The sequence below is a fragment of the Salmo salar genome, chromosome ssa13, assembly GCF_905237065.1.
Source record: "Salmo salar chromosome ssa13, Ssal_v3.1, whole genome shotgun sequence".
Lineage (NCBI taxonomy): Eukaryota > Metazoa > Chordata > Actinopteri > Salmoniformes > Salmonidae > Salmo > Salmo salar.
Window position 1 is genome coordinate 11,968,096 of NC_059454.1, and position 18,764 is coordinate 11,986,859.

At 43.2% G+C, this 18,764-nt stretch overlaps 2 protein-coding genes across 3 annotated transcripts; one reads left to right on the top strand and one right to left on the bottom strand.

Moving 5' to 3' along the window:
* Positions 1-691: 691 nt before the first annotated feature.
* Positions 692-4,469, bottom strand: LOC106566439 (NSFL1 cofactor p47). Of its 2 annotated transcripts, none has more exons than XM_014134477.2 (9): positions 4,297-4,469; positions 3,410-3,513; positions 3,137-3,214; positions 2,532-2,697; positions 2,266-2,361; positions 2,026-2,135; positions 1,689-1,826; positions 1,201-1,371; positions 692-1,099 (listed from the first exon to the last, which is right to left on the bottom strand). In XM_014134477.2, the coding sequence occupies exons 1-9, from the start codon at positions 4,396-4,398 to the stop codon at positions 937-939; spliced, it is 1,128 nt and encodes a 375-aa protein (XP_013989952.1). In that variant the 5' UTR covers positions 4,399-4,469; the 3' UTR covers positions 692-936. The 2 variants fall into 2 exon arrangements, with proteins under 2 accessions (XP_013989952.1, XP_013989951.1); XM_014134476.2 differs by having other exon boundaries at positions 2,026-2,138.
* Positions 4,470-9,097: 4,628 nt separating this feature from the next.
* LOC106566446 (perforin-1-like) lies at positions 9,098-12,683 on the top strand. Its single transcript, XM_045692723.1, has 5 exons — positions 9,098-9,189; positions 9,568-9,658; positions 10,047-10,127; positions 11,224-11,940; positions 12,348-12,683. The coding sequence occupies exons 1-5, from the start codon at positions 9,098-9,100 to the stop codon at positions 12,681-12,683; spliced, it is 1,317 nt and encodes a 438-aa protein (XP_045548679.1).
* Positions 12,684-18,764: the final 6,081 nt, after the last annotated feature.

Genomic DNA, 18,764 nt, shown 5'->3' on the forward strand with positions numbered 1-18,764 from the left:
CTGTAACGCTGCAGGGTTTTTCACACTCAACAGTTTCCCGTGTGTATAAAGAAAGGTCGACCACCCAAATGACATCCAGCCAACTTGACACAACAGTGGGAAGCATTGAAGTCAACATGGGCCATCATTCCTGTGGAACGCTCTCGACACCTTGGGCTCCAGAGTGGCGCAGCGGTCTAAGGCACTGCATCTCAGTGCTAGAGGCATCACTACAGACTCTGGTTCGATCGTAGGCTGTATCACAACCGGCCGTGATTGGGAGTCCCATAGGGCAGCGCACAATTGGCCCAGCGTCGTCCAGGTTAGGGTTTGGCTGGGGTAGGCCGTCATTGTAAATAAGAATTTTAAAAGTCCATTCCTCTATGATTTGAGGCTGTCCTGAGGGCAAAGGGGGGGGGGGGTTGCAACTCAATATTAGGAAGGTGTCCTTAATGTGTTATACAGTCAGTTTATATTGGTAAAAGAAAGAAAAAGTCTTAATAAACCATTCTGTCTTTTGTTGTTGATGGTTTGTTGTGAATTGATGGGAGCAGAAGACTACTGGTGTACGTTGGGGATGCAGGGGTACATTTTCAGTTGAGTTGATGGGAACTTGTGTGGAAAAAGCAGGCAAGAGTTGAGCCAAAGGAGAGATGAGTGGAAGATGAACGAAACAAATGACAGTATTATAAACATCTAAAGCAATCTCTGAGACTGTTAAGAAAGCTTTATTGTTACTGTGCATGTTCAACTACTACTTTCTAAACAGGTTTAACCACCAGATCTGTCTTTCATCAAAGCCTTATCCGCTCCCCACTTCCCCTCGCAAACAGCTGAAGAGGGAAAATGTATCATCACTATAGAAAAAAAAAAAAAAGAAGTCCATAAGTCCATGGTGTCTCATCCCTCATGGGGGGTAAAAGAGCTGTGAACCAGCAAGGCCACCAGGGGGCTCCATCACTTTAGCCGCTGCACAATGACTGCGTTGAGCAGGTTGGCATCCTGCAGCGACTGGCTCTCGTCAGTCAGCTCCTTGTTGGGGAAGGTTGTCATGAGCACAAACTCTGTCGCCGCCATCAAAGGGCGAGCTCCCACCACAAACTGACGCACGTCTGACACCCTGAGGATGGGACGAGAAATGATGAGGAGAAAGTAGGTAATATGGTGTTGGACATGCCCTTCATAGAGGGGGTGATGTAGCTTCATGGCTTCATCACTGACCTGTGAGTGTGGTTAAACTTCTGCACCAGCCTCCCCCCGTCGGCCAGTCTGATCTGGATGTTGGTCACAGGCTTGGAGTCGTCCAGGTTTACAGAGGTGATGGCCTGGGCCTCACTGGCTACCTGGTCCTGATCTCCCATACACGGAGTAGACACTAGCTCAGGGGTTGCACTGAATGGACGGGTGAGGTGAGAAAGAGATGTTTATTGTGATTATACTGTATTTTCAATAGACTTGAAGAAAATATTATAAGTCCACATTTTCCCAGAAGATAATATCAGGTTTTGAAAAATTGCTGGGTTACATTTAGATTTTAACTTCAAAAGTCCATCAAATATAATATCACTTTGTGCCAAAATTCCCCTTACTACCCCCTTGTGGTAATAAGGTGTAACAGACACCTTATTATTAAAGCATTGTGTTGAAAAGTGGGGACAATTTCATTCCTTTCCTCTGTGTTGAATTCTATTAAAATAGAACTCACCCACCTGCCCAGTTTCTGTCCTTCCCCACCGAATGCCTTGAAGGCAACCTTGGGTTTGGAGAAGTCCTCGTCCCGATGGTCCTCCATATCCAAGTTGACCTGACCCCCCCGGGAACGCTGCCTCAACTCCAAAGGAATCTCCCTGAAAGGACAAATGACTTCTATTATGACAATGCCCCAGCAATAAGAAAACAGACTTCAGAGAGAGACATGTAGCCTCCAGCTGTCCAGTGACATAAACCCATTTAGAACTTATGGATTTAGAAAAATGGTGATATGTGACATGAGCTGTCATTCATATAAATAGTCTGACAAGGACGCGGTACAAACAGTGTACTCACCCCCTGCGGATGGACTCCAGGAAGATGGCGTTGCCAGGGTCGCTGTAGTTTCTGAGTTCACCGTCATCCAGGCTGAAACCTGTCTTCCACAGCTTCAGGACTACATGCACCTTCAGCACGTAGTAAAGAAAATACATAAGTAAGTAAAGAAGTAAACTGAAGTAAATGTATTCTTTTGAGATCTAATGTATACTAGCAATACAAAAAAAAATCTAAATAAATTCACTGTCAAACACTCACATCCTGCTGGCTGTTAGCTGCTCTTCTCTCCCCAGCCACGTAAACAGGCTCCTCCTCAGGCGCTGCACCTAGCCGGTAGCCACCACCAATAAAGGGCTAGAGGGAGGGAAAGAGGAGAGAAAGAGTTTGAAAAACATGACAACTAACATCATTCACCATTGGCTCTATCAATCCCAAAACACAGGGCTAATAACACATACATATGATCAGTAAATTAAAGAGGAATGATCCTGGTGCAGAACGTATTACTGAGAAGCTTTTCATACCCTGGCTCGACTAGGCTCTCCTGGGCCCCTCCCAGCCTTCTCCACGGGCACAGCCCCATGCTCCTTAGCCCCCTTGAAGAGGTCCTCCACCACCTCATTAGAGCTCTTCTTTTTGGGGGGTCCCACTATCTGCTGCCCACTGCGTTCAGAGCCCCCAGCAAAGAACCTGGAGGGAAGCCGAGGGAGGATGTGGCCATTGAAGAGGGGAAACAACACAACCTGGATTTTGGATCCTGTCCAAGCTTCTGGTTACAACACCAGTGCTGCGATTATGTGGACGATGAAAACAATAACACAGGGACCCAACCCCACCCAGAAGAATCTGTTGATGCAGCAGAAAGCAATACCAGCCTACAGAGAACTGAATACAGAAACATTCTGGAGGCTCACTAGCCTGGGTACCAGTAGGTTTCTGTGTTTCTGCTCTCTTGCCAACTCCTCATGGAATTGTCATGCTGTTTGGCTTGACAATGGAGTAGGCAAAAACACAAACAGATCTGGGACCTAGGAGTGTCACTACACTCTGTCCAAAATGCACATAGACTACATGCAATGTGAAATTCATTGAAAATACCCCAAAGTCACAGAAGTATAGTCAGACCTACCTTTGCCCTTCCTCCTCATCACTGTCATCTACTTCCTCATGCATCATATCTCTGAAGGAGGTCACCCTATTTTCACTCCTTTATACAACAGAAACACACACAAAAATAACCATCAACATCAATCATGTAACATGAAATGCTTCATAGGATATATATATATATATTTTTTTTTTTTTTAAGTTTGACAAGAGAAACACTGAAATGACTTAGATATTGCCTATCCTAAATTATACCAAGACTAACAACAGATTTACGGGTCAGTTAGTTATGTACCTGGGCCCTGTAGGACGAGGCACAGAGGATCCACCACTCTCTGGCTGAGGAAGTGTCACGATGTCATCCTCAGGACCATCTTCAAAGAAACTGGCCAGGGCAAGCTAAGGAAACAGACCAAAACATCAAGATATCAGTGTCTAGTCAGTCTAAACCTCATCACTAACTACTTTGCTAGAGCTTAATGGTGAACTTGCCAAATAAAAAAAAGTTAGCCAACTAAAAAGGATGTTATTAAACTAGCAATTAGATAGGATGCGAAAATGTGATAAATTAGCTATCATCTCAGTCACTTGATGAAGATGAATGTTAGCTAGTTATGATTATGAAGTAGGCTAACTGGAGCGACAGGTATCCTAGTGGTTAGAGCGTTGGGCCAGTAACCGAAAGGTTGCAGATCGAATCCCAGAGCTGACAAGGGAAACATCTGTCATTCTGCCCCTGAACAAGGCAGTTAACCCACTGTTCCTAGGGCATCATTGAAAATAAGAATTTGTTATTAAATGACTTGCCTAGTTAAATAAAAAAGAATCATAAAAAAAAAAAAATGCTGAACGATTCTTTCTGCCAGTCTTAGAGCAAGCTAGCTAGCCAGATAGCTAGAACGCAGTGAGTGAGCCATTCCTTAAATGAAACAGACTATTAGACAGTGGTAGTAAAACATTGGAAACTGATTGGTAGATATAGGTCCTAGGGAATAAGACAACAATGGTCATTCAAGCTTTTGTTGTGAGAAAGAGTGACTTGCACAAACCGCTACAAACTAGCTACGTTAGTTATCTAGTACCGGCTAGTATGTGGTAGTCTGGCAGCTAGCTAACTACTGTCATTCGTATATCGTTGTGAGTTAAAAATCAAATATCACATTTAGTACAACTTGTACGTACCTGCAAATCCCAGCCGGCAGACTCCAAGAAAAAACGGGCCCTCTCCTCATCAACATCTGTAACAGCAACGAACTCCCTCACCGAGACTTCTTGATCCGCCATTTTGATATGCCCATTCAATGACAGCACCGACCCCAACTGGGGAAACAACTACCAACTTGGTTCCTATCCGAGCAAGCTGTGCTTCCTGTCTGTGAGAAATGTATTTTAATGAAATGTTGTATTTAGCACAAAGTAAAGACATTTTATTTGAAGGAATAATATTTCACATATATTTGACATTTATATCTAACTTTTTTTTCTTCTCTGTATTACCATAACAAATACACCTCTATTTTCTGCCAAAGCAAAGGGGCAATCTGTGATTTGAAAAATAACAATTCAGACACCGCCACTTGTTTTTGTTAACAGCTGCGGGATGGGAGTGGAGAAGTGTAACCACTCTCAAATTCATAGACAGAACTATGATGCAAGGACTGACCATCCATGGGATCAACATTTTAGTTTTAACTATGTTTTGAAGCTATAATTGATGTTTGTTTACAAATAAAACAAGCTTATATTTTGGGTTCTGGTGGGTTACAATAGTTATACTAAGCCTATTTGGGCATTTATAAGTGATATTCTTCAAGACTCTTTGGGAAATCTGATGGGATTTGTATTTAAATGTTTTCATTGTTTCTAATAAGGTGGACATTTAAACACTAGCCCATCCAGTATAAAGATTGGTAGGATAAAGAATGGGTCCTAGTGCTCGCCCTGTGAGGCCAGAAGAAACACCGCTGTTCCTGTTTCTTCTGCATGTTTTAAAACACCTGAGCCAGGACAGGCTAGGCATATAGTGTAGTAGTGATATGCATTGCACAAATCCTAAACACAATTTGACTGATAGCCTACAGGAATCATGTTTGTCTTACTAATAGGAATATTTTCACTATCATTGTAAAACCCTAGTTATTTGCTTTAACAAAGTCGTATCAGAAAACTATTATTTACTTGATGTGATTCATTTAAATGTGTCCCTCAGGTTTAAGGTCAGCTCTGTAACTGAAATCTAATTTTAAAATTGGAAAACTATTCCTTTTAAAATAATATTTTCAAAATAAACATTTAACATCTAACAGTCAACTGAGCGGGTCGAGCGTAACATGTCAACCCTGTTGCCCAAGTAGAAAAATAAATAATTCATTAAAGCACTTAACCCTAATTGCTCCTGTAAGTCGCTGTGGATAAGAGCTATGCTAAATGCCTAAAATGTACTACGGAGTGGCATTTTTATATTGACAACAGTTTTATATAGCCTTCACATTAGTAGACATGTTTTCTCATTTTAATCTGTGTTTATGATTTGGCTTTATAACTAGATATGAGATGATGTACCCTTTGGACTCATGATGCAGCAGTTTTTATTCTGATTAGGCGTCTGTGATAATAGTAAAGTATTAAGCATCTTAGTCAATTTTGGTTCTCGTTCTTGTTGAAAATGTAAACAAACAATATCTAATATATCCCTGCAACTAATGTTTTTGGGGTTGTAATGATGAGATAAGAGTAGAGCTAAATAATTTCTAATATTTAGGCTATGTATCATATATTTCAAAAACCATGAGGAAGACATTATTATCAATGAGAATATCAAGTTACACAATGTTTTCTGATGGACCTTTAGCCTAATGTGTTTAGTACTTTCATATTCGTATTATATAAGAGAGCGGAAAAATAGATAATTTTATGAAGACTTTTTGAAAATCTATGACCTTAAAATGCCTATTTACTCTGTTCCATCTGACTGCGCAATCCACTGTCTCATCAGCCCAGCCAGGCAAATTACAAACTTGTTCTCCACTATTAAAAAGTATCTAGACATTATCTCACAATTCTTTTAGACTAACAGTTAGTTTTCAACCGCAGTGATTTGTATAAACCTTGCTGCCTGTCTCTCTGACATTTGCAATATTGTTTCAATATTCAAATTCTATCTCCAGCTGTCCCATAGTAATGTATGTGTAGGTGTCGGTACGAGACAGACAGACAGGCAACGTTTATCAGCCAGTCGAAATCATTAATCAGCTGGCATCATTTTTATGGATATATACAAAGACATGTCAGTTGAAAAAAAGGTACAACGAAACGAAGTGCATCTAGTTTGCAGTCTTTACAACTTCATCTAAAAGTTGTATATAAATGATAACGCCCGATAAACTGATGTTTTCAGGATATATTGGCACGTTTTGCAACACCCGTGCAAATATATCCCTCAAACATCAGTTTATAGGGCATTATCATGCTTAAATGAAACTTTTAGCAACATATTCAAATAAAATAACAATAAATTACATGTTTTCATTAAAACGCTATTGTGATAAGTCAAACAATGCAATTGACTTCTTCCACCAGAAAATATAGTCCGGACAAAAATCAGGTTGTTGGTTATTTTGGTCATGTTGCTACAGACACGACCCAGTCTTTAATTCATTTTGCATAGTTGCTATGCAAAAGACCTGAATAACGTTATTGTCACTTGCTAGCTAGCTAGCCAACTTCAGCTAACTCAGTCACGTCAAACATTGAACCTGGAATTACAGTACACTTTTTTCTATTGGTATTTACTTGGATATGTCCATGATAACGATGTTTGAAGCGTGATTTCGACTGGCTCAAAAAAAGTTGTCTCGTCTCGTCTGGACACCATTCATTATGGGTGCGTTCGTACATGTTCTCTGGCTATCTACTCCGATTTCAGAGCACTCTCGTCTGAAGGTGCCAGAGGACAGAATAACGGATGAATTTACGAACAGCCAGAATGCACTCTGATCACACTCTGGCACTCCAGATGGAATTTACGAGCACACCCTTACATTTGATGAGGTTGAAGGGGGGGGAGCAGGAGTGGCAGTGCCCCTGTGACAACCATTATGGACCCCCTTTTGGTCCCCCTAAATGTGTAGTATGAAATAATTTTTCCAAAACTAATTTGTGTTCTTTTTTTTACATCCGTATTAGACAGTGGCAACGATGATGAATATGAACATGGTCTTTTGCCTGCTAATGCCTGCAATGCAGTGAAGAAAACGATATGACAACAATAACGTCTAATGTAACTGGCCCCTCTAACAGTACAACTGGCCCCAGCTTGGCCCCCCCAGTTGAAATGGTCTAGAACCGCCACTGGTTGAAGCACTTCTGAAACCCTGTTATGTACTTTAAATTGGCCCGCTTCAAAATTAGTGATCAATTGAGTGTACCCTAGTTATTGATGGAAAAACAGGCTCTACACGAGCAGACAACACTGTGGGAAATGTATTGATATTTAAATCTACAGGAAAAAGTAGCCTTGTCGCTGTCTGTTTCTAAACTATATGGCTTGTGTGTTTGTACATTATGTTTTTGACTGCGTTGCATTGGGGAGGGGTTTCATCTATGAGTAGAGAGAGACAGAGTATAGAAACAAGTGTGGAGCACATAGTAGGATAGGTGTCTGTGGCTGGCCGGCTGGCTGCGGACTTGGAGGCCCTGCCTGGACGTTTTGTCCAGCATTTTGGAGCGTGGCCAACAAAATGAAAGGAGAAACAGACAACCATGTTGTTTGCCTTGACATTCAGAGTGTGCCAGAGCGCAGAATAACTGATTAATTTACGAACGCTCAACACCCGTTGAAAAAAAATCGTAATTCAATTGTTGCCAGTATCATAGTTACAGTCACCAACGCTATGGATGACATGCATTTTCGTTTGCTTGAGCATTTTATATTTTGGCATTTACTTGATTACAATGTTGATGCGTGATTTCGACTGGCTCACATTTGTCTCGTCTCGTTTGGGCACGGTTAGCTATGTGTATGGTACTACAGAGATCAACGTCAGACAAGCAGACAGCTAGGCTTATATTAACCCCGCTGTACCAAACTAAATGCTAGGCTTATATTAACCCCGCTGTACCAAACTAAATGCTAGGCTTATATTAATAACCCTCCTGTACCAAACTAAATGCTAGGCTTATATTAACCCTGCTGTACCAAACTAAATGCTAGGCTTATATTAACCCCACTGTACCAAACTAAATGCTAGGCTTATATTAACCCCGCTGTACCAAACTAAATGCCAGGCTTATATTAACCCCGCTGTACCAAACTAAATGCCAGGCTTATATTAACCCCGCTGTACCAAACTAAATGCCAGGCTTATATTAACCCCGCTGTACCAAACTAAATGCTAGGCTTATATTAACCTCGCTGTACCAAACTAAATGCTAGGCTTATATTAACCCCGCTGTACCAAACTTAATGCTAGGCTTATATTAACCCCGCTGTACCAAACTAAATGCTAGGCTTATATTAACCCTGCTGTACCAAACTAAATGCTAGGCTTATATTAACCCCGCTGTACCTAACTAAATGCTAGGCTTATATTAACCCTGCTGTACCAAACTAAATGCTAGGGTTATATTAACCCCGCTGTACCAAACTAAATGCTAGGCTTATATTAACCCTGCTGTACCAAACTAAATGCTAGGCTTATATTAACCCCGCTGTACCAAACTAAATGCTAGGCTTATATTAACTAAATGCTAGGCTTATATTAACCCCGATGTACCAAACTAAATGCTAGGCTTATATTAACTAAATGCCAGGCTTATATTAACCGAGTTGTACCAAACTAAATGCTAGGCTTATATTAACCCCGCTGTACCAAACTAAATGCTGGGCTTATATTAACCCTGCTGTACCAAACTAAATGCTAGGCTGGAAGCAAGGGAAAATAATGTGTGAGTTGAGATGACAAGAGATGATTCGGATAGCAACATGAACATGGTATTCTTATCGAGGCGAAGTGATGCGTTTCAGATGGAGCTGTTGCAAGTCATAGGTGTGTCTGTGACAGCCAATACAGCACGGTTTGGAATGCCGCTCGTCCCATCAGCATCCAGGATCCAAACAACATGTTTTTCAAAATGAAATACATTTTGAACTAATGTTAGTGTATTGACTACGAAATGAACTGTCATTTTCTAGACTGTACATATTCACATTTGTTATAATTCTGCAGTTCTGGTACTTTTCCAACAAAGTTGTTTGTACCATTTCGACATTCCCACACAGAATCCATCACCTTAGTTATTAAATCCTCTCTTCTAGATTGACCAATCATAAGTGACAACAATAACAGCATCAATCCTCCTCTCTCCCCTGTCTCACCTGGTGTTCCTGGGTCTCTTGGCTCTCTCTCACCTGGATGGAGTGTTCACCTGTCACCCAGGGACCCCAAAATAAAGTAATTCTCTTCTCTTTGTGCCTGGCTACAAACTAGCTAGGGAGGGCTATGATGTGGTGACACTGCAGCGCAAAGGGGCCTATGTGCTTGATGTTTATAACTACTTATTAACCTTCATTTAACTTGGCAAGTCAGTTAAGAACAAATTCTTATTTACAATGACGGCCTAGCAAACTCTAACCCGGACGACGCTAGGCCAATTGTGCGCCGCCCTATGGGACTCCCAATCACGGCCGGTTGTGATACGGCCTGGAATCAAACCAGGGTCTGTAGTGATGCCTCTAGCACTGAGATGCAGTGCCTTCGACCGCTGCGCCAGTCGGGAGCCCAACTACTAACTCATGCACTGTATGTAATAAACCATTTATGAGAAGTCAACTGCAGAAACTCCCTCTCTACATGGTGGACTGGCAATCCCAAAACAACTGTAGGAAGGACATTCACTGCTCCTCATTTACATCTGTCCGTTCTCTTGAACAGAGCTCCACCTCTATAATACGGAATGACTGGAAGGTGGGGCTCAACCTGAAGGACATAGGGTTGCAGCTGGCAGGCAGCAAAGTGCTGCATCCTCGTACTTCAAGGCAGACAAGTCCTCCTTCACCTTCCACCAGTTTGCCTGCTCTCACTACAGGTCAGGTCATGTCTGAAGGATCAGTTTGTGATCAGTGTAACTCATGCACATAAACTGTATGACAAGATTATTAAAAAACTGAATGTAAATTGACAGTACCTGACGAGGCCTACCAGTGCAATAATAATTCATAGAGAATTTTCACATTTCTTCATAGCTAACAAAAACAACCATCCCTGTCAACACCACCCACCTTCACAGAACCCTGTCAACACCACCCACCTTCACAGAACCCTGTCAACACCACCCACCTTCACAGAACCCTGTCAACACCACCCACATTCACAGTACCCTGTCAACAACACCCACCTTCACAGAACCCTGTCATCACCACCCACCCTCACAGTACCATGTCAACACCACCCACCCTCACATTAACCTGTCAACAACACCCACCCTCACAGTAACCTGTCAACACCACCCACCCTCACAGTCCCTGTCAACACCACCCACCTTCACAGTACCCTGTCAACACCACCCACATTCACAGTACCCTGTCAACACCACCCACCCTCACAGTACCCTGTCAACACCACCCACCCTCACAGTACCCTGTCAACACCACCCTCCCTCACAGTACCCTGTCAACACCATCCACCCTCACAGTACCCTGTCAACACCACCCGCCCTCATAGTACCCTGTCAACACCACCCACATTCACAGTACCCTGTCAACACCACCCACCCTCACAGTACTCTGTCAACACCATCCACCCTCAAAGTACCATGTCAACCACACCCACCCTCATAGCACCCTGTCAACACCACCCACCCTCATAGTACCCTGTCAACACCACCCACCCTCATAGTACCCTGTCAACACCACCCACCCTCATAGTACCCTGTCAACACCACCCACCCTCATAGTACTCTGTCAACACCATCCACCCTCAAAGTACCATGTCAACCACACCCACCCTCATAGTACCCTGTCAACACCACCCACCCTCACAGTACCCTTGCTCTTTTCCATTTCCTAGATTCCAGTAGACACACCAGCGGGACATAGTTTCTCTCCCAAAGGAGTACACGTCCAACCGCATTGAGCCGTACCAGCAGTTCATTGACACTTATGGAACCCACTACATTCACCTGGTGGACCTTGGGGGGAGGATGAAGAGGGTGACTGGAATCCGCACCTGCTTGGCCACCCTGAACCAGGTCTCTGTGTCCCAGGTGCAGACATGTCTTTGTATGGGGTTGTCTGATGGCATGGGGTTGTTAAATGTGTTGAGTGGGCAGTGTTCAAAGGTCTTTAATAATGAAGACAGTATTACAGGTTATGACAAGGGTTTCCTGAGCCACAGCACTGAAGTGACGGGTGGGGATGGCTGGATGGGTGAGGTTTCCATGACCAAACCAGACTCTGAAGGCTTTAAAAAATGGCTGAATAGTCTACAAAGGACCCCAGACATCCTATCCTTCACTGTTCTCCCTCTGCATGACTTGGTTCATGACACTAAGGTGAGAGATAATCTACTAACAGCTATTAGTCAGAATGTGATAGATAATGGCATTGAGAAAAACAAGACAGAACAGACACCTTGTGGGGTGAGTTCTCCCAACCTGTCTCCTGATTGCTGCCCTCTGTTGGTAGGGAGAGGCAGACTGACTGTCTTTGTGGACCGTGGGTTCAGTATAAGGGGTAATGGGTGGGCCGAACCAGAGGGTTACGTCAAACTGTGGCGTGGAAATCAATACAGACCCACTGGTGTACTACCTATGATCCACTTTGGCAATGTAAATACCCATCACCATCTAATGCTCCAGGTATGGGAGAAGGATCTAAATGACGATGACCACCTGGGTGGGTACATTATAAACAGACAGCATGGGAACCATTATCATCACTGTGGACTGAACCATGGTACTTTCTCATTCTCCTGCACATTAACTTGTGACAAACACCTGACTGGTCCTAAGTGTGATCACTATGCCCCCATCCCAAACTAGAGGGGAAACAATATTACAGTGGTTTGAGGATGAAGATTATTCAAGAAAACTATTTTTCTTAGAAGATTCTCAATGTATTTTAGGCATATTTAGTCTATGCATTTTTATTAGTGTCCAATTTCTATACTTTCTCTGTTCATCTGTAGTGATTGATCAATGTGCAGTATGGTCCATATTTATTGTCATATGCTAAGGAAACTAACTGCAAGTCAGAGGGCCCCATTGAGGTGTCTGAGTCCACTGAGGTGTCTGAGCCCATTGAGGTGTCTGAGCCCACTGAGGTGTCTGAGCCCATTGAGGTGTCTGAGCCCATTGAGGTGTCTGAGCCCATTGAGGTGTCTGAGCCCATTGAGGTGTCTGAGCCCACTGAGGTGTCTGAGCCCATTGAGGTGTCTGAGCCCATTGAGGTGTCTGAGCCCATTGAGGTGTCTGAGCCCACTGAGGTGTCTGAGCCCATTGAGGTGTCTGAGCCCACTGAGGTATCTGAGCTCACTGAGGTATCTGACTATCATGTCATGCCTACATCTTAAAATAAACCATCTGTTGTCCTACTGTATTGTTCATCGCAAGAGTATTGGTCTAATGTTTGTTTAAGTTCTAATTTAAATTGACTAGCTCCTCCCAAAACCTTCAGTTATCCTCCAGTTCACCTAAAATCAACCGGATGTGCTGCACTTAGTTAGAATACTGCATTGTCATGCTGCACCACTAGGTGGCAATATAATATCAAAATTGGTTTAGACCGAGAGAGCGTCTGCTACCTCACATTGGAAGTCCAGCTAGCAGCTTTAATAGCTGGTCTTGGGGGAAAAGTAATTTACGTCTCCTTACTTAGAAAGAAGGGAAATAACTCCTCACAAAGCTCACATGCATGACACCGGTCCTGCCGTGGTACATTTACTCCAACAACCATATGTTAGCTCTGGAATGAGATTCTTCTGTGTACATTTTTCTTCAAACACAATACCTTGCTCTTGTTAAAGATTTTTACAACAAAGATAATCCATCACTGTTCTGAACCGGTGATCACAGATCTTTGTTCCTGAAAACAAAGATCATTTGTAATAAGTGATATGTGCACTGCTACATCGCAGACCCCCCCACAGCGAGCCAGATGGCATGGTTGTACAGACATCAGATAGTCTTAATTGTTTCTGAAGGGAAATAAAAATCTGGATTTATAATGCGCTCCTGGCTGTTTGATCTTCAAGGCTAATTAAGTTAATAAAATTATTGTTGTCACCAAGTACCTCTCAGTCCCCATCCGTCCACATACTGTATACGCACGCACGCACGCACGCACACACACACACACACACACACACACACTCGCGCGCCGCATACAAGTACGGGCACACGCACACACACATACAACACACACAGAGATAAGTTGTTTTGTATACAGAAAAAAACTACTTAACATTTCAAAAGGGTGATAACATTTTTTTGTTTTCCCCTCAGTTTTTCTTCATGCCCAGGGTCTGAACGATGAGGCAACAGTACATAGATACAGAGCAAGAGAGAGAGAGAGAGACAGAGAGAGACAGAGAGAGAGACAGAGAGAGAGAGAGAGAGAGACAGAGAGAGAGAGAGAGAGAGACAGAGAGGGAGAGAGAGAGAGACAGAGAGAGACAGAGAAAGGGAGAGAGAGAGACAGAGAGAGAGAGAGAGAGACAGAGAGGGAGAGAGATAGAGACAGAGAGGGAGAGAGAGAGAGACAGAGAGAGACAGAGAGAGAGACAGAGAGGGAGAGAGAGAGAGACAGAGAGGGAGAGAGAGAGACAGAGAGGGAGAGAGAGAGAGACAGAGAGAGACAGAGAGAGAGACAGAGAGGGAGAGAGAGAGAGAGAGAGAGACAGAGAGAGACACAGAGAGAGAGAGAGAGAGAGAGAGACAGAGACAGAGAGGGAGAGAGAGAGAGACAGAGAGAGACAGAGAGAGGGAGAGAGAGAGAGTGACACACACACACAGAGAGACAAAGAGCAAGAAAGAGAGATAAAATCCTATATCTATTAGGTGAAATACCACAGCATGCCATCACAGCAGCAGGATTTGTGACCTGCTGCCACAAGAAAAGAACAATCAGTGAAGAACAAACACCATTGTAAATACAACCCATATTTATGTTTATTTATTTTCCCCATTTGTACTTTAACTACTTGTACATCGTTCCAACACTGTATATAGACATAAAGTGACTTTTCAAATGTCTTTATTCCTTTGGAACTTTTGTAGTGTAATGTTTACTGTTTATTTTTTATTGTTTATTTCACTTTTGTTTATTATCAGTTTCACTTGCTTTGGCAATGTAAACAAATGTTTACCATGCCAATAAAGCCCTTCAATTGAAATTGAATTTAATTTAATTGAAGGGGGGGGACAGACAGACAGACAGACAGACAGACAGACAGACAGACAGACAGACAGACAGACAGACAGACAGACAGAGAGAGAGAGAGAGAGAGAGAGAGAGAGAGAGAAAGACAGCACTCACAAAAAGAGTAGTGGTGAAATTACCCTGCTCTCAATTCCCACCTCAGACAATAGCACCATGTCGTAAAATAACCTTGCATCCTTTATGACTCCTGACAGCCTTTATGACTCCTTTATGACTCCTTTATGACCACTTTATGACTCCTCCCTCTCACAGAATACTTGTCAGTTGAAGGAAAAAGGCTGACCTTCTGACATAACATAATTGTTACTGCATTGTACTGTTTTTTTTTTACATTTATTTAACCTTTATTTAACTTGGCAAGTCAGTTAAGAACAAATTCTTATTTACAATGACGGCCTACCCCGGCCAAACCCGGACAACGCTGGACCAATTGTGCGCCGCCCTATGGGACTCCCAATCACTGCTGGATGTGATGCAGCCTGGATTCAAACCAGGGACTGTAGTGACACCTCTTGCGCTGAGATGCAGTGCCTTAGACCGCTGCGTCACTCGGGAGCATTGTACTATCTGCCCAGAACCATTTCTCCACAGTGGTTGAATTTGTGCTTCATCATCTCTCATTCTCATCCCTCTGTATCCTTGTTGTCCATCCCCTCCATCTGCTGATAGAGTCATCATATATCTCCCTCAAGTCCCCTCCTGGGTGGAACAGTAGATTAATGGCTTAGAGATGCTGCTGGGGTCAAGGCTCCATAGCTTGTTACTGTAACTCCCACCTAAAGGGTCAGCTGAGAAACAAGGTTTGCTAGCTTCAGTAGACTGACTGAGATGTAAGTCTCTGCTGAAATGGAGCGTTTCCCTGCATCAGATCACTGCCACCAAGACACAGGACTACACTGCTTTATGGAACACTTAACCCTAGTCTGAAATGTGACCTCTCTACTGAACCTCCAACGAGCTTGCATAGGCTCTATCTTCCCCAGGTCATTGCTGTAAAAGAGAATGTTCTCAGTCAACTAACCTGGTAAATAATGGTCCAAAACATATCTGTGTTAATCAGGATCGGTATCCCGTCCGCGGGACGGTTGAGCTAACATTGGCTAATGTGATTTGCATTAGGTTGTAAGAGACAAAAATACAATTGTTAATCTAGCTGCACTTTCCATCTTACAGTAGCTATTAGAGTGAAAGAATACCATGCTATTGTTTGAGGAGAGTGCACAATTATGAAACAATTAGGCACATTTGGGCAGTCTTGATACAACATTTTGAATAGATATGCAAGATTTCACTGGATTTCACAGAATTTCACTAGTTCTAAAACTTTGCACCTACAGTGCTGCCATTTAGTGGATAATGTCTAAATTGTGCCTGGGCTAGGATAATTCATTATGCCCTTTCTCTTGCATTTCAAAAACGATGATACAATTTTATTTTATTTTTTTAACGGTTGGTTTTTTCTTTGTATTATCTTTTACCAGATCTAATGTGTTATATTCTCCTACATTCCTTTCACATTTCCACAAACTTCAAAGTGTTTATTTTCAAATGGTATCAAGAATATGCATATCCTTGCTTCAGGTCCTGAGCTACAGGCAGTTAGATTTGGGTATGTCATTTTAGGTGAAAATTTAAAAAAAGGGTTGGATCCTTAAGAGGAGAGATAAAAAAAGTAGCATCCTCTGAAATGAATGTGATATATATCTACAACCTTAATGACCTAAATACGGAAGGGCTATTCCCCAAAGTCATTCCCTGGGTTTTAACATGGTATTGTGAGGTTGCACGTGCTCAGATATAGAGATGGTGTGCTATCAACAGGAAGGAGACAACTAAGAGACTGGAGACACAGGAAATGGACCTGAGACAAGAGATGGACTGGAGACAAGAGATGGACTGGAGGCACAGGAGATGGACTGGAGACACAGGAGATGGACTAGAGACACGGGAGATGGACTGGAGACACGGGAGATGGACTGGAGACACAGTAGATGGATTGGAGATACAGGAAATGGACTGGAGACACAGTAGATGGACTGGAGATACAGGAAATGGACTTGAGACACAGTAGATGGACTGGAGACACAGGAGATGGACTGGAGACACAGTAGATGGACTGGAGATACAGGAGATGGACTGGAGACACAGTAGATGGACTGGAGATACAGGAGATGGACTGGAGACACAGTAGATGGACTGGAGATACAGGAGATGGACTGGAGACAGAAGAGATGGACTGGAGACACAGGAGATGGACTGGAGACACAGGAGATGGACGGGAGACACAAGAGATGGACTGGAGACACAAGAGATGGACTGGAGACACAAGAGATGGACTGGAGACACAAGAGATGGACTGGAGACACAGGAGACAGACTAGAGATACAGGAGATGGACTGGAGACACAAGAGATGGACTGGAGACACAGGAGACAGACTGGAGATACAGGAGATGGACTGGAGACACAGTAGATGGACTGGAGACACAGGAGACGGACTGGAGACACAGGAGATGGACTGGAGACACAGGAAGAACTTGCCGCCGAGTAGGTAAACCACCAGTACCCTCTGTATTATTAGCCAACGTGCCAATAATAATAATTGGAAAATAAACTGGACGATCTACGTTTAAGACTGTCCAACCAACGGGACATGAAAAACTGTAATATCTTATGTTTCACTGAGTCGTGGCTGAACGACGACATGGATAATATAGAGCTGACTGGGTTTTCCGTGCATCGGCACGTCTGGTAACACGAGGGGCAGGGTGTGTGTGTCTATTTGTAAATAACGGATGGTGCGCGATGTCCAATATTAAAGAAGTCTCAAGGTATTGCTCGCCTGAGGTAGAATACCTCATGATAAGCTCTAGACCACACTATCAACCAAGAGAGTTCTCATCTATATTACTCGTAGCCGTGTATTTACCACCACAAACCAATGCTGGCACTAAGACCGCACTCAACGAGCTTTATAAGGCCATAAGCATGTCACGCCTACTCCCGCTCCCCGTCTCTGGCACTCGAGGGCGCCAGGCGGCCCATCATTAGGCACACCTGTCACCATCATTACGCGCATTTGCGCAATATTGGACTCACCTGGACTCCATTATTTTGTTGATTGACCATCTATATCTGTGTGCTGCTCAGTTTGTTCCCCGGAGTTTTTTGTTTTTGACTGAGCAAGACAAAGGAGCTGATTGTGGACTATAGGAAAAGGAGGGCCAACAGGCCCCCATTGGGCTGTTGTGGAGCGGGTCGAGAGTTTCAAGTTCCTTGGTGTCCACATCACCAACAAACTATCATGGTCCAAACACATCAAGACAGTTGTGAAGAGGTCACGACAACACCTTTTCCCCCTCAGGAGACTGAAAAGTTTTGACATGGGTCCCCAGATACTCAAAAATGTCTACAGCTGCACCATCGAGAGCATCCTGACCGATTGCATCACCGCCTGGTATGGCAACTGCTCGGCATCTTACCGTAAGGCGCTACAGAGGGCAGTGTGTACGACCCAGTACATCACTGAGGAAAGCTTTCTGCCATCCAGGACATATATACTAGACAGTGTCAGAGGAAAGCCCAAAAAATTGTCTAAGATTCCAGTCACCCAAGTTATAGACGGTTTTCTCTGCCACCGCACGGCAAACGGTACCGAAGCGCCAAGTCTAGGTCCAAAAGGCTCCTTAACAGCTTCTACCCCCAAGCCATAAGACTGCTGAACAATTAATCAAATGGCATCCCGGACTATTTACATTGAACCCCCCCCTCCCCCTTTGTAGTTACACTGCTGCTACTCAATGTTTATTATCTATGCATAGTCACTTTACCCCTACCTACATGTATAAATTACCTCGACTAACGTGTACCCCCACACATTGACTCAGTATCGGTACCCCCTGTATATAGCCTCGTTATTGTTATGTAATTTTCTTGTGTAACTTTTTGATGTATTCTTTTTAACTTTGGTTTATTTAGTAAATATTTTCTTAACTTTATTTCTTGAGCTGCATTGTTGGTTAAGGGCTTGTAAGTCAGCATTTCACGGTAAGGTCTATCTGTAATGGGTGCGTGCTGGTGGCAGGGAAGTCAGCCGCAGGAGAGTGAACTTGGTATAAATGGAGCAGTTTAATGAAAATACAAAAACTCCTAAAAACCAAAATATACAAAATAAAATAAGAGGGTGCAAAACCCGTCACACACCAGAACATAACT